General features: G+C 42.2%; 1 protein-coding gene across 2 annotated transcripts in view; it reads left to right on the top strand.

The window, feature by feature from the left end:
• tbc1d2 (TBC1 domain family, member 2) overlaps positions 1 to 16,953 on the top strand; it is a 63,035-nt gene that overhangs the window by 23,373 nt on the left and 22,709 nt on the right. For both annotated transcript variants that reach the window (XM_073048554.1, XM_073048553.1), the window contains exons 4-6: positions 10,569 to 10,704; positions 12,131 to 12,270; positions 15,917 to 16,116. In XM_073048554.1, coding sequence (XP_072904655.1) covers positions 10,569 to 10,704; positions 12,131 to 12,270; positions 15,917 to 16,116 — 476 coding nt within the window. The remainder of the gene's footprint in view (positions 1 to 10,568; positions 10,705 to 12,130; positions 12,271 to 15,916; positions 16,117 to 16,953) is intronic.

Raw genomic sequence — 16,953 nt, 5'->3', positions numbered from 1 at the left:
ATTGTACACCAGTCATTGAAGGTGGACATGCAGGTACAGCAGGCGGTGAAAAAGGCAAATGGTATGTTGGCATTCATAGCAAAAAGATTTGAGTACAGGAGCAGGGAGGTTCTACTGCAGTTGTACAAGGCCTTGGTGAGACCGCACCTAGAGTATTGTGTGCAGTTTTGGTCCCCTAATCTGAGGAAAGACATTCTTGCCATAGAGGGAGTACAAAGAAGGTTCACCAGATTGATTCCTGGGATGGCAGGACTTTCATATGAAGAAAGACTGGATCGACTAGGCTTATACTCACTGGAATTTAGAAGATTGAGGGGGGATCATATTGAAACATATAAAATTCTAAAGGGATTGGACAGGCTAGATGCAGGAAGATTGTTTCCGATGTTGGAGAAGTCCAGAGCGAGGGGTCACAGTTTAAGGATAAAGGGGAAGCCTTTTAGAACCGAGATGAGGAAAAACTTCTTCACACAGAGAGTGGTGAATCTGTGGAATTCTCTGCCACAGGAAACAGTTGAGGCTGGTTCATTGGCTATATTTAAGAGGAAGTTAGATATGGCCCTTGTGGCTAAAGGGATCAGGGGGTATGGAGAGAAAGCAGGTACAGGGTTCTGAGTTGGATGATCAGCCATGATCATACTAAATGGCGGTGCAGGCTCGAAGGGCCGAATGGCCTACTCCTGCACCTATTTTCTATGTTTCTATGTTCTCTGAAATGCCAGCCCACAGGCTCTAACCTTTCTATGCCGAGTTCCACCTGCTTCTGAAGCTTGTTTCTTTCCTACAATTTATCTTGGCCCTTTCCAATGTGTGGCTAACATGAGAGGGCACTGTTTAAACGCACTTGGAAGTAGGTACAGAGGAGATGTCAGGGGTTAGTTTTTTATGCAGAGAGTGGTGAGTGCGTGGAATGGGCTGCTGGCGACAGTGGTGGAGTTGAATATGATAGGGTCTTTTAAGAGACTCTTGGATGGGTACATGGAGCTTAGAAAAATAGAGGGCTATGAGTAACCCTGGGGAATTTCTAAAGTAAGTACATATTTGGCACAGCATTGTGGGCTGAAGAGTCTGCATTGTGTTGTAGGTTTTCTATGTTTCTGTCTTCAGTAAACAACACTGGATTTTTTTTAAAGATATGTCAAATTATTCACAAGTGTTTTTAAGTCTCACTTCAGTTCCCCATACGGCTATTCTTGCTTAATCTGCTGTCACCCTGAATTCTTTTGGTCTGTACTTACTGAACTGCCCATCTCACAAAGAGCAGAGCTTTATTTGGAAAATCAGTGAAAGTGTTTAAATTATTCACTTATTTCTTTCTTCCTTATCCTGTAGTGTGTATGGCTGTTCTATTGCTGAATTGGCCTCCTAGACTCTCAGGACTGAAAGTCCTTCCCTAACCACTTCTTTGATACTTTAGTCAAAATCTACTTCATTAGCTAACCTTTGGATCATTTGCCTACTGTTTCCTTTCTTGTCTGGCTTCCTTGATTTAGCTCTGTAACGCTTATGAAATGTCTGGGGACTTTTTGTCATGTGATAGGTATCTGAAGCATTTCCTCATGCTATTTTTGTGCCTTTTCATCCTTAAACAACAGCATTTGGATTGTCACAACTAGTAAAGCCAACTGTACAGGAGATTTAACTTGGTAGGAAGTCCCAAGGAGTGAGTTTACGTCTTAGCAAATAAAACGAAGTGAGGCGTTTTATGTTTAAAGAAACTCGTAACACTTTTTGTTGAGCTCCAAAACCTAAACATAAAAACGATCTAAAATTCCTTATGTAACAACGTCATCACGTCAGATCAGCCTCTAGAGCGAAACCCAACTCAATGTTGGTGGTTGTGAATTATGCACGTTTCTCCTAATTTCGTTGCCCTATATGACAACCCCCACCCCCCAATAATTCAGTAAAACTGGCATCGTGAGCCTGTCTGGAGCTTGCACTAGCCGCCTGGCTCGGGTCCTGTGTTCTGTGGGTGGTGCCCCTGGCTCGTTCAGAGGTGCGTTGTAACACTCACAGTCATGTTGTGATGCCAGGGACGTGGCAGCAGGATACTCCATATCTTAGTGGGCTGGTTTAAGATGATCTACTGAAATATGTTCAGGTTTACTCCTCTTGTCTATGATAGAAGTCCTTCCTCCCCATTCCAAAACACGGAACGGGCCATTGTAAGGGGGCCTAAGGGGATGTTGGTGTGTGTCTTGGCGGACAAAAACAAACAAAGTGGAATGTAGGTCAACAGAAACCCAAGAGTGCTGTATGCCCTGATGGGAGGTATGAATAGGTGAAAGGGAGGTATGAATAGGTGAAAAGGAATTGAATTTACTGAGGAGGGTGGAATGATTTTGAGAAGCCAACCCGGTGGTCATGGAATTAGGAATGAAATCACCTGACTTGTAATGGCTGCCCACATACCAACTCAGCCGCAGATGACAGCTCTTTTGGAGTTGTTCTGAGCCCCATGGATCCATGGGAGACAACCATGCCAATACTTGTCGGTCAGGGAGGCCCTCAGAGCAGCCTTTAAGGAGTGGTGAAACCGCTTGCATAGGCCATTAGACTGCGGGTTATATGGCATGGTGTGATGTAGCCTAATGCTGAGGTTCTAGGCCATCATCACAGCCCAGAGTTCTGATATGAATTGGGGACCACGGTCAGAGGAAATATTAGATGGGGTTCCACACTGAGCAACCCAGGTGCTGATGAATACCTGAACCACATCTGCGGCCGTCATCAATACTAGATGGACAATCCCTGACCACCTGGTGGTATGGTCCACCATGGTAAGAAGGTGCATGAAACGATGGGAGGGGGGGAAGTGGACCAACAAGATCCACATTGACATGGTTAAACCATCATCCAGGGTCCTCAAAAGGTGCCAATGACACCTGAAGATGACGGTTAATTTTTGCCCACTGACACTCCACACAGGCTGCAGTCCAATCACGCATGTCCTTTCTAAGGCCATGCCAAACAAACTTTAGTGCAGCTAGTTTCTGTGAGGCCTTCTGGCCTGGATGCGAAGGGTCATGTATGGAGTTGAAAATAGTCCATCTCCAGTTTCTGGGCATGATGGGGCAAGGGCGACCGGTTGAGACGTTGAACAAGAGAGAAGCCCCAGCCTCACTGAGCTTAATGTCAGTCAACCACAGGCCCATGACTGCTATAGGGTAAGCCTGGACCACTGGGTCAGTAACTTGGTCAGCTGCCATGATGGCATAGTCAACCCCTATGGGTATGGCTTCAACAGTCGGCCATGAAAGGCAATCAGCCACGGCATTATTTTTCTCCTTGACATGTTGTATATCCATTGTGAACTCGGATATGTAGGCCAGGTGGCATTACTGCCGTGTTGACCAAGGGTCTAATATTTTGGCCATCGCACACACAAGGGATTTGTGGTCAACAAATGCTGTGAAATGGTGACCCTCCAGAACAAAATGAAAATGGCGGACTGCCAGATAGAGACAGAGAAGCTCGTGGTCAGTCATGCTGTACTTCCTTTTGTGGGGCAAAGAGCTGCTGGTTGAAGAAAGCGAGTAGCTGCCACACACCTCTGGCCAACTGTTCACGCACAGCACCCACAGCAGAGTCTGAAGCATCAGTAGTATTGGCTACGGGTGCATTGGTTAGCAGGTGCACCAGTAGGATTGCATTAGAAAGGGCTCATTTAGTATCATCAAATGCCCCGGTCATGTCCTCTGACCAGTCAAGCATTTGATTAGGAGTATTGTCTTTAAACGTACTATACAAGGGAGCATAAGTTCAGCAACTTGCTGAATGAAGTGGTGATAGAAGATCACCATACCTAAAAAAAAACCAACTTCTGTGTTTTTCTAGCAGTGTGGGGCGGTGGGAAATCCATAATAGCAGCTACTTTTGATGGGTCCTGACAAAGGGTCTCGACCCGAAACATTGACTGCTCCTTTCAACAGATGCTGCCCGACCTGCTGAGTCATCCAGCTTGTTTGTACATCTCAATAACTCAGGAGTCATCCTAAAGCTTTGGGGTCACCAATGTAGCTTTCACTAAGTAAAATGAAGTAAGGTGTTTTATGTTTAATGAAACCATTAACATGGTTTATTGAACTTGTAAAAGTGCACTAAAAATCCTTAAGTAACAATGTCAGCATGTCAGACTAGAGTCTTGAAGTGAAACCAAAACTCTATGTCGGTGATTATGATTTATGTACATTTCTCCCAGTTGCGTAACGCTACATGAGTAATTCAGATGTCCAGCATATAATGTTATTTTCTCACAGCATTGAGAAGCCCTTCAGCACATCAAATTAAAGTTGACTCTAAGAGCTAGCCATCTCCCCTATACCCCTTGCACACATTTCCTGGTTATCTATTCCCTCTCACATGTTTATCACTGTTTCTTCTGCCACCTACCCACTCTAGAGGTAATTCCAGTAGCCTATTAACTACTGGTATGTCTTTGAGATGTGGGAGGAGGACAGAATTCCAGGGGGAGATCCTCTGTGTCCCATACTCCACATATAGAGCACAGATCAGTAATTACCCTTAGGGCTGGTCTTGCAAATCAACACGATTACCCACTGTGTCACTCCGCCTGTGCTACCCCATTAGGACAGAGCATGTAGTTAGTCTGTTAGACAAGGTAGGAGAGAATGCTGCAAGGTCAGGGCGAGGATGACTGAGTTCAGGAGGAAGTTTGTCCCATTCACTTTGAAGGTAAGAGCCTGGTCTTGACCTAAATGCCAAAGGGATTCTGGAGCTCTTTGGGTTTGTCATTGCGAGGAGACATTAGGGAGAGACTTCTCAGGAGATGTTTGCAGTAGAGAAAAGAAACTGTACGTTGGTGTTCCAGAAATTTGTGTTTTGTAAATGGAAGTTGTAATTGAGAGTGAAGAGAGTAGAAGTCAAAGGATGAAAACAGTAGATCATCTGTCTTCTATCTCTTCCTTTGGCTGGCTTCTTTGAATTTCTTCTGAAGGCTTATGAAGTGACTTGGGGAAGGAGCAGTGTAATGCCATTAAAATGGCCTTAAAGAAAAGTTATCTGAGTAAAATTGGGGATGAAGTGGTGATGGTGAACATAACCATCAGTGAGCTGGGCACGACAGTGAGTGAGGTTGGGTAGATGGACCACCTGAGAATCAAAATTCAGCCAGTCAGCACAACACTGGTGCATTTGACATGGAGCCACATAAGGAAATACTGGAATAGGGAACCAAATGATTCAGTGGAGGGATAACTTTATAGAACATTTCAGAGGAGGAAAAAAAAGCAGAAGTTGTTTAAAGAGAGAACTGGGAGTAAAACAATTAAAATCAAGAGCCAGATTTAGAGTCAGAGTCAGAGAGCTATGGTTTGGGAAAGCATGAATGAGATATCCTGGAGATTAATGAGATGCAGCATTATTTGATAGTAAATTTCATTTTCAATGGTTATCGTCATAATAAGTTTAGCCACCTTTCACTTTTTATTGTCATGAAGATTAAAGGAGATTTTCTTAAATGTCCAGTTTAAGTGCTGTATAAAGGGATTGAAAGGCCCTTTAAGTTAAGGCCAAATTCTGTGTGCTGGGTAAGCTACTTCATCAGAATCTGGATCAGTTTTGATATCATTGTTTCAACAGGAGATGATGCCTTTTACCATTCTTTCTTGTGCATATCAACTATTTGGTTATTAACTTAATATTTAGAAGTGAGATTAGAGCCTTAGACAGTGTTTTACATTAGTCTATTTCTTCATCAAACAAAATGTCTGCAAAAAAGATTTGTGATTTAAAAGAAAGTCACAAATATCTCTATAAAAGACAAAATTATTCCTTCAGCTAAAGGCAATGAGGGAAGGATAACTACAAAAAGCAAATGAGTTACTAAGATCAGTACCCTTCCCTTGTAGCAACACAGGCTCTGGAGCCAATTTTTGCCAGTCTGATTACAACTTATCTTTTCATTACATGCAGTGTTAAACAAATTTGGAGTCATGCAACACATGGATTACGGCTGCAATGCCAGGAAGTTGCCTTTCTTGTTATGGTAAATGTATGCTTGATTGGCAGGGTGGTTTTATTTCCAGACATGATTTTAATTTCTTTGTTTTTTGTTTTGTTTTGTAAGAAAATGTGTATTATTTTGGCTTAAACTTGCTATTCTTTAGAGAGTAATCAAAGAATAGGAGATGAACAGCAGGGTGTTTCATTGAACAAGTGTTTCATTGGAACTTTCCTTGAACTGGTTCACATCCTATCTCAAAAATAGAAGCATCTCTGTCAACAAATTTTTCGCTTCCCCAGCTAATTTCTCCTGCGGTGTCCCACAAGGTTCCATCCTAGGTCCCGTTCTTTTCTCTATATACATGCTTCCCCTTGGCCAAATCATTCAAAAACACACCATTTCCTTCCATTGATGACACACAGCTTTATCTCCCCTTAAAACCAAATGACCAGTCAAATCTAGTCAGCCTCATGAACTGCCTTGAGGACATAAAGTGTTGGATGGTACTTCCTACAGCTGAATGAAGGCAAGTCTGAAGTTGTTCTATTTGGTCCCCCTGACTCCATCAGTGATTACCAACAGTCTTGGTAGCCTGGCCACCCTTGTCAAAGCCCACGTCAAAAACCTTGGTGTGATATTCTGCCTTTAAGTTTGACAAGCAAGTTAAGGCAGTAGTAAAAGCCAGTTTATTCCAGCTTCATACTATTGCCAAAATCAAGCCGTTTCTCTCTTTCAAAGATCTCAAGAAAGTCATCCACGCCCTTATATCCTCCCGCTTGGACTACTCCAACTCCCTGTATACTGGGATTAATCAGTCATCCCTGTTCCGTCTGCAGCTGGTCCAGAATGCCGCAGCCAGGCTCCTGACAGGTGCCCGGAAGAGGGACCATATTACTCCTATCTTGGCCTCCCTCCACTGGCTACCAGTACGGCTTAGAATTGATTTTAAGGTTCTCCTGTTTGGTTATAAAGCCCTAAATGGGCTGGCCCCCTCCTATATCGCAGACCTTTCTTTTTGTAATTTATTTTTTTTATTGAAGTTCATCATCAAACAAACATTTCCATAAGATGTATTTCAGATATTGTACATATATATCTTATATATGCCACAAATCTCCACATAATATTTATCTGAGGTATACATTTATAGAAAAGAGAGGAAAGAAAGAACAAGCGAAAGGAGAAAACTGTGTGCAAGTTAGAAGGTACAAGCAGACCTTCTAACTCCTTATTCTACTCCCAGGTCCCTCAGGTCAGTTGACCTGGGGCTCCTGGCTGTTCCACGATCTGAATTTAAGTTCGGGGTGACCGTGCCTTTACTGTTGCAGCCCCTAACTGTGGAACAGCATTCCCCTCCCTATCAGATCTGCCCCCTCCATTGACTCTTTTAAGTCCAGGCTCAAAACTTACCTTTATTTCCTAGCATTTGAACCTTCCTGATGTGGTTGATTTTTGGCTTGTGCCTAGGCTCACGTGTTGTTTATTTTGTGCCTATGAGCTGAGTGCCTTGTTGATTATATCTGTGTTTCCTGTATTTGTGATTTTAGCTACCTGTTATGGTTTGTACAGTACTTTGGTTGTTTTTAAATGTGCTTTATAAATAAAGTTGACGTGACTTGACTTTAATCCATCCAAAAATGATAATCCTTGTTATTGTCTAGCTTTTATGAATTGCAAAATAAAATGGGATCCAGGCCATTATCCATCATTAAGGACCCCCATCACCCAGGGCATGATCTCTTCTTGTTGCTACTGTCAATGAGGAGGTACAGGAGCCGGAAGACACACACGCAACATTTCAGGAACAGCTTCATGTTTCTTCCTCTCTGCCATCAGATTTCTAAATGGACAATGAATCTATGTTCACTTCCTCATTGTTTTTTCTCTCTTTTTGCACTAATTTAGTTTTTGATATTGTTTCTTACAGTTTTTAAAAAAATATGTTATACTGTACTGCTGCTGCAAAACAATCAATTTAACATACAGTGATATTAAACCTGATTCTGAAGTAAGGGGTTCATTCTAAACCTTTATGAAGTACTAGTTACTTCATAAGCTGTTTAGCTGTTATTTTTGAACATTTTTAAGGAATGATGTCAAGGACTAGGATAGTGCCAGGACTTAAGTTTAGGTTATTATTTAGTTATGAGATGAAACTGGCGTTACTCACCTTTAAGCAGAAAGAGTTTATTGGAGACTCAAGAGACTGCGGATGTTAGAATCTGGAGCAAATAAAACCAAAATGCTGGAGAAACTTAGTAGGTCAGACAGCATCTGTGGAAGGAAATCAATAGCTGAGGTTTTGGCTCAAGACCATTCTGCTTTACTGAAATATAAAGGGGAGATAGCCAATATGAAGAGGTGAGGGGAAGGGTTTGGGCCAAGACCTGGCAAGTGATGGGAGGGGTGAGAGTTGATAGGCAGGTGGGGGAGAGGAGAGTGGAAATAGCAATAGAGGCTGAGAGGTGATAGGTTGAGGCAATAAAGGGCTGAAGATGATGGAATCCTCAAATAGACCCTGGGCAATTAGGGATGTGGGGAGGACAGACAGAAATAGTGGGAAAGGGAACCAGTAGAAGTCTGTGGGTATATGGAATGGATGGAGAAGGAAAGGGAAGTGGATTGATACGGGACGATGGGATGAGTATAGGAGAACTGGGTAGTTTTGTTCTTCATGTCGCTGGGCTTCAGACTACCCAAATGGAATATGAGGAGCTATTCCTCTAGTTTGCGTTTAACTTCACCCTGGCATTGGAGGCAGCTGAGGGTAGACAGGTTGGTGTGCCAATGGAGATTTACGGTACGTGCTCACAGGATTGGACCCAAGTGCACAGGAACGGTGCACTCTCTCTGTCAGAGTGGTCACTGGCACCAGCTCAACCAGGAGTGAAGGTTGACAGACAATGTCACAGTGTGCTCTGGTGATGACTCAACTCAGGAGCGGAAGAATGGTAGACTTCCCCTGATAATGCCAAACAGAATGCACCTCTGTCCTATGGCTCCAACAGTTAGTCAATACAGATGCAAAAGAAACCCAGAAGTCCAAAGCTCTACGGAAAGCTGCAGAGGCCTAAAAGGGTCATGACAGGAGAGGGGAATTAAAGTGTCCGTGGTGGACAGGGTGCAGCTGTCAGCAAAGCTATTGCCCAGTCTGCACTTGGTCTTGATGCAAAGAAGGCCACATTGAGAAAACGGAAAACAATTCACAAATGAGAAAATCTGCAGATGCTGGAAATCTAAGCAACACGCACAAAATGCTGGAGGAAAAGAGAATAGTTAACGTTTCGTGCCAAGATCCTTTATCAGGACGTCGAGGCTTTAGAGGTGTATATGGTTCCTTGCCTTGCCTGGAAGGGTGTTTAGGGCCATGGATAGTGGGGACGGTGATGGTGTTATACTTCCTGCAGTTGTAGGGGAAAGTGTACAAGAGAGTTAGGGGTGGGTGAACCAGGGAACTATGGAGAGAGTGCTACCTGCAGAAAGGGTTGGGGAGAGGGTTGTGATTGTAGCTGGTGAAAATAACAAATAATGATGTGCTGGATGTGTAGGCTGGTAGGAACCAAGGGAACTCTGTCCATGTTCTACCAGCGGGGGCGGGGGGAGATGGGGTAAAACCAGAAGTGTGAGGGATGGAGGAGATGTGGGTGTGGGCTCTATCAGCCGTACTATTGAATATTATTATTTAACACACTGAAAAGGACTAAAATACTTCCACTAGCTGCAAAGTCAGTAAAGGACAAAGATGTAAGATCATTGACAAAATAGCTGGAAAGATTTTGCTTTGGAAATGACTGTTTGTGATCTAGAATGCATTGCTTGGAAGCTTATTTGTGAGCAATCTCTCCGGATAGAGGATGACTTACTTTCACTTTGCTTTGTGAATCCTAAGGTAGCCTACTCGGTTCTTGTGAGTAGATGGAGCAAAAGGGACACTTGCTCCATCTCCTATGGTCCACTCTCCTCTCCTAGCAGATTCCTCCTTCTCCATTCCTTGACCTTGCCCACCCATTTGGCTTCACTTATCACCTTCCAGCCAGCGTCCTTCCCTCCGAAACCCTCACCTTTTTATTCCAGCATCTTCCACCTTCCTTCTCAGTACTGAATTAGACTTTCGACCTGAAACGTCGATTTCCATATATGCTGCCTAACTTGCTGGAGTTCCTCCAGCATTTTGTTTAAGTGGGACAGGTAGTCTGAGGAGGTGCACTCCTTCTGCCCTGTACTCAGAGCGTCTGTGTCCTCACAATGCTTCATAGCCAATGCAGTGTTCTTTTTAAAAGTGTAGTCACTATTGTATGTGGAGAGTGAGGCAGTGAGTTTCTGCACAGCCCGCAAGTGGTAACATATATAGAATTGTTTATAAATTATTTAGACAATATGTTGATTTATCATCATTTTGCATTTAAAATATAGTCTTAAAGTAAGTAATCAATTTAAAATATGGATTATTAAGACTAAAAAGAAATTTGGTCCTGTTGATCAAAGAGAAGCAGAACTTTAGTACTGCAGATGATTATCAAGCACCAGGTAGGAATTGTCAGCAATCAGCAGCTTAGTGTTTTTCCTTTGTAATTTAAAATGCAACAATCTTTCTCCTCAGAGGAAATAAGTGATTTCTTGGATCCGGTGAAGACACCTACAGGCCTGGTTGGGGAAGAAGCGGCTTTACTGCCTGTCCCACTGCAGCCAACCACTTTGTCCAACATCTCACTCAAGCACCTGGGAACTGAAATCCAGTGAGTATTTGTCATCGTACTGCTTTTCCTGCCGCTGTCTGTAAGGAGTTGTACGTACCCCGCCATGAATGTGTAGCTTTCCTCCAGGTGCTCCGGTTTCTTCCCACAGTCCAAGTAGGTTAATTGGTCATTGTAACTTGGCTAGCGTTAAATTGGAGTTGTTGGGTGGTGTGGTGCGGAGGGTCGGAAAGACCTATTCCATGTTATATCTCAATAAATAAAATAAATAATTTTTAATGTAGCGGCATATCAAATTGCTGCAATTTGAAAGGCACTGTCTGAAAGCAGTGGTTCAACAGTGAAGTGAACTGGGTAAAAATCCTGTTTTAAACAGATCTGGAACATCCATTACTGCATAATAACGATTTGTTTATCTAGGAAATTAGCCATTCCCCTGCTCCCATTTGTAAAACACAAAACACTGTGGTTCATTTAATAACTTGCAATGAACTGACGAGGCATTTGCCAAATCATGATTTAAGATGATATAGAGCCAAAGAGGATTTTGCTCCCATAGCAGTTTCTATTGAATTTGATCAGAGTTTGCCTTTGGAAAAGATCCTAATTCTGCTTGAATTGTGGTCGTAAGTACTACGGGGTCACTGATAACTTTAATTGGGAATTTGAGCCACCACATGGTGAAGGAGTTATTAGAATGCGGAACTCAATCACAGATATGTCGAGACAAAGATTTCATGAAGTGAAGCTGAATAAACACATGAGGGTGGGGGAAACAGACTGATGAAATGTTTAAAGGGGAATGAAGAGGGCTTGCTTCTATGTTTCCGTGGTGTTTAAACACTGCAATGGGCCAGTGGACTGCTTGTCTTGTTTAAACACTGCAATGGGCCAGTGGACTGCTTGTCTTGTTTAAACACTGCAATGGGCCAGTGGACTGCTTGTCTTGTTTAAACACTGCAATGGGCCAGTGGACTGCTTGTCTTGTTTAAACACTGCAATGGGCCAGTGGACTGCTTGTCTTGTTTAAACACTGCAATGGGCCAGTGGACTGCTTGTCTTGTTTCTACTCTGTACGTTCTGAGTTTTGGTTATCAATACCAATGTGAACTTTCAACATTAGTACCAATGGAATGCAACCCTGTGTACATTTAAACTTGGAAATGGTTTAACACATTTAGAAAGTTTACAGAACTCAATGTATCTGAAGTCTGCAGGTCACAACAAGTGCTGTGAGCGTGCTTGAATTTTGTTTCTACAGACTGCTTTCTGGAGCTGTTATTGGGTCAGATTGGTTTTATGAAATGTTTTCATTTATATTTGCCAATAAGACCGAACACAGTCACTCACTGAAGGTTTGTTCACACCAATCACTGCTCAGTTATGATTCTTTTCTTATGTTTTTGCTCCATGCCCCAACTCCCCCAATCCCTAATCTCCATGACTGCTCCCCCCTCTCCTTGTACAGAAATTTTGGGTCAAAAACTGTGTTTCAGTTCTATGGGAACAGGCCGTTAAGGGAAAATCGAACAAGCAGTGAGGAAATCAACCAGGCAACAAGTGAAAAGAGTGAAAGTCCATCACCACCCAAAGGAGCAGATACATCAGGTAGGGCTGCAATGATGGAGTAGTGTATGGAGATGGGTGCAGAAATGGGCACAGTCCCAAGAAATTATATAAACAGTGCAGATGAAGGGTCATAACCTGGAACAGTGACTCAATTTCCCTCCATAGATATTGGTGACCTGTTGAGTTCCTCTTAGTGTTTTGTATGTTAGTCCAGATTCCAGCATCTGCAGTCTCTTGTGTCTGCAGAGATACAAACTGAACCTGCTTTGCTGGGATGTGTCATGGGGCATCTAGGGAGGGGTAGCACCTCTGGCGGGGGGCTTGCCGTGCCCTTTTTCAGGGCAGCTCATCCACCTTTGGTCCACACCTGGCGCTCAGCTCTCACCTGTGTCTCCAAGTAGCTGTAACACGCACAGCGGCCACACCCTGGTAAACCGTCTCGGCAGACGGGCCAAACCACCAGGTGAGGATAGCCGACGGGTCTTCGACCCTCAGTGAGTTAGGGGATCTGCCTATGCCAGCGTGGGAAGTCTGGCCCCGGCAGATTGTGTGAATGAAACTGATTAATGGTCCAACGGTCAAGAAGGCAGGCCAGCAGGCGTTGGTGGAGTGCTAAGAGCACGACAAGGCACTTAGACGTCCTGGTCATCCACTGCAAGAGGTGGTGATCTCTTTAAACTCACCCGACAGAAGGCAAAGGCAAACCACTGTGGTAACCTGCTGAGTACATGATTTCCCAATATGTCAGAGCGGCATGGAGGGAAATCGTTCGCCAACTAGAAATTCCAGATGCGACCTAAAGCGAGGGATGTGTCATCACTGGGTGATTTGCCCATGACCTATTGTGTTTTGTTTAGTTTACCCTTGCTCGGTGATTTTAATTTTGCAATAGCTTTGGAGAGATTTTGTCTGGGGGTAAAAGTACCATAATGTTTGACCAACTGTGCAGATTATCACTGCTGGTTTGTGTCATTTTTAAATTCTCCAGTTGTTTTTCAATAAATGCTCCTTTCTCTGGAAACACTTCTACAACCCGCTGAGAAACTGGATGTGCAGTTCTGGCACAAGGTAATCACTTTAAGAAGCTGGGGTGGATTTTTAAAAAAAGGCTAAATAATGAGGACACGATGAAGGGAGTAGGTGTATGCTTGTATGCAGTTTAAAAACTATTCTGAGTCATTGTCACAATTCCACTGTTAAAGTGAAGGTGCATGCACTCTGCAAAATGTTGGCATTTCCATTTCCCTCATTGATGCTGGTCAACCCATAGATTTCCTCTAGCAGATTGTTGCTCCAGCTGTTAAAGAGATGGGGATAAATTTGTCGTGAGACTGGTTTTTGTCTTTCTGGCAAGAATTTTATCTTGAGGAGTGAAAAGTCTTCCTATGGATCTTTGCAAGGCCTTCCCTTCAAAGTGTAAGGAAGTGAATGGGCTGCAATTTTTTGTCTCAGCAAAGACACTATGTCTGATGATGTAGTACTCCCTCAGTGCTATTCTGAGACTATCAGTTGTATTTAATACTTGATTACAGAATAAACCAAGGCAAAAATACCAGTTGCCACAGATCCTTGAAAGAGGGAAGAAGCTGGATCAAATCAACAATTCTGCTCAAAGTGAAGATTAGTTCAAATAAGTAATAAAGCTTTGTGGGGCTGGGGGGAGTGAATTGATAATACTTTCCATGGTATTTGGAAAGCAATCTCAGGAAAATACCTTAAGCAGGCTGATCAGAAATACAATAAAAAATTAATCTTTACACTTCACCCCCTCAAGATGTTGATGTTCTATTGTAATATGACTGTCATTCAAACTCAAATAATATCTTGCCTTTAATTAATGATCATATGCAATCCCCTTGGTCAGCCTGTAAATAAACTTCTGCAGTGTTGGAACAAATTTTTTTTAGTTGTAGCTCTATTTTGCAAGTAATTAGTAAGGATATTTTGTGTAATTATAAGACTTGAGCAAGGTTAAGCAGTTAATTCTCTTTGTATAAGAAAATAAGAAAAAAAATGACTTCAGGTGCCACCTTTCATGGCCACAAAAACTCCCAAAACACTTTTAGCAAATGTAATAGAGGTTGACTACCCCTTATCTGAAATGACTGGGGCCGGAAGTGGTTTGGATTTTTGCTTTTTTTGGATTTTGGAATACATATGAGATAGCTTGGGATCACCATCATTTCCAACTGTGAATTTATGTGCCACCTGTAAGCAATCTTTCTCTTACGCTTGTTCATGTACTTAACAGTAAAAATTTTTACATATGAAAATATAATTCATTAATATAATGGAATAGTAACAAAAGCAACACAGCGGCATCAGGAGAATACTTGAATCAGCTGTTGAATAACAACAAGCAATGGCAGGCTTTCAGTCTCCACCTACGATGCTGCGTTTTGACTAAAAAGTTTCAGTAGACTGTATCTGCATTTTACTTTATTTTAAAGATTTTATGTAAGGTATTAAAACCTTGTTCTGGTGCTAGATTTTCATGATCAGCAGATGCTTTAAAATTTAATGTCGTGCCTTTTCTTAAATTTCTACAACCAGCCTGCTGAATATTCACAATAACCTTCAATTTTCATGATAGATCTTTGCTTGTTTCATGATTGGCATACCATTAAGCAGCATGTGTTCACTCTGACACTGATGATACATGATCGAGACTTCATTTTTTCACTTCAGGTTGTGTTTTTTGTATTTTTTATTAACTTCTGCTCATTACGTGTGTGAGGTCCCTTTTTGAAACAGTCTTTGGTGCGCAGAGATCTGCAATTTGCCTGGGAACCTTCTCAGTGTTGTGTAACTTTGCATTTGTGATTTTGCCAGTACTCAAATTTGGATTTTGGAGATTTTTGGATTTTGGAATTTCGGATAAGGGGTACTCAGCCTGTACTGGTGAATTTAGCTGCTTTTGTACAATGTGAAATGAATGATAAGTTCCCACAAATAGCATTGAAACAAATCACAGAACCAATACCTGAAACAGATTACATTAAATGGCCAAGATACTGGTAAAACTGAGCTTTATATGGGACAGTATATGGGACTTTGATTTACAACCTCATCCAGGGTAGAGCACCTCTGACAGCGTAGGCAGAATGATTACAACTCTGTGATGGGACTAGAACTATCCCTTCTGACTCATCGGTGACCGCATTCTCTCCTTCAGACTTTGAAGCTGATCTATAAAACATTCAGGCACCTTGATTCAGGCCTACCCAGCAAATAAATTTCACACATTGAATTGTTAGCAAATGGAGAGGTTGAGGAAACAAATTCTGTCAAAATTTTTTAAAAAGAGAATTAAATAAATATTTGAAGGAGTTGGATTACAGGGAAAGTTTAGTCAGGATGAGAATAAATGATAACTGAAGCAATGCCAATAGTCCAAATGGCTGTCTGCAGTGCTATATCATTTTACAAACACAAAAGGTGAAAAATATTAATTTCCCCTTCAGTGAAGAACATCAGTTCATCTTTGCTATACTTTTTTTAAAAAAAATATAATTGTTGCACTTGGTTTGGGAAAACAGTTCTTTATTCCCATACTAAAGCATGAATCAAACATTAGAGCTGTAATCTTGCCCATTTTTTTTAACAATTGGCTTTAACAGCAGGAAGTTGCATTTGTATGGCAGTGTGTAATAGGCCTGCCCACTTCCATTTTTGTTTCTCTCAGTAAAAGAGTGTTATCTGGAAGAGCAGAAGCCTCCGTCCCAGAAGTCTTCAACAGCCAACTTGAGGAACATGGCCAGTCTTCCTAACACTAGCCCAGTGTTTCAGGAGAGATTTGCAGTGAAGGATGGGATTTTTTCAGACAAGGACACCAGTTTACACAACGACATCTTCAACCTCACAAGAGAGCTCAATGCACAGAGGGTAAGACAATCTACTTGCAATAACTCTTGTAGAAGGTGTGTTTATGAGCTACTCAAACTGTGCCCAATATGAGTTCCATTCTTGGGGGTGTTTTTATTTTCTTAAATTTTGTAGCAGCTGGCGAGCTTCCCAGACTTCTTTAGAAGGTATTGGGGGCGGGAACAGTATTGCATTCCTATGTACCACTTCACTGACGTACTCAGTTAAGTGACTCAGAATGGGGCAAATTCAATAATACTGACCCATGGCTGCTTGATTAGGGTGGGAATACAACCCACTGAGCCATGGTTATGTCCAAGGAAGAAGAGGTCCACATATCAAAGTCCCTCAGCCCTGGTTTCAACCTGGCAATTTCCTCTGCACTCTATCAAAGTCCTGTTTTACATCAGTTTTTTCTACAGAGGAAATAGAAATAGCTTTCTGCAAGAAAGTACAGTATATTAACTGCAATTTTTGAATTCTGAATAATGCCATATATGTTCATTTAGAGCTTTTTAAAATATTTTAAGGCTTTCTGCTTCATTTCCCTTTAAGACTTTGGATTCCAAACCTCCCATCTCTCCTTAAATTGAACAAATTTCCTTCAACTCACCTCAGTTCTTTTATTTGTAAATCTTGGGTATTTGACATCTTTTCTAAGGGAAGCAAGTAACTTCTATTCATGATAATCAGGCATCTAATTTTGTACACAGCAATAAAACATCCCCTCGTGTATCAACAACACACACAAAATGCCTGTAGAACACAGCAGGCTAGGCAGCATCTATAGGGAGAAGCGCTGTCGACGTTTCGGGCCAAGACCCTTCGTCAGGACTAACCGAAAGGAAAGATAGTAAG

This window comes from Hemitrygon akajei, chromosome 6 (genome assembly GCF_048418815.1).
Source record: "Hemitrygon akajei chromosome 6, sHemAka1.3, whole genome shotgun sequence".
NCBI classification, from domain to species: domain Eukaryota; kingdom Metazoa; phylum Chordata; class Chondrichthyes; order Myliobatiformes; family Dasyatidae; genus Hemitrygon; species Hemitrygon akajei.
The sequence above is the reverse complement of the archived record's forward strand: the minus strand, read 5'-3'. Positions and strand labels throughout refer to the sequence as shown.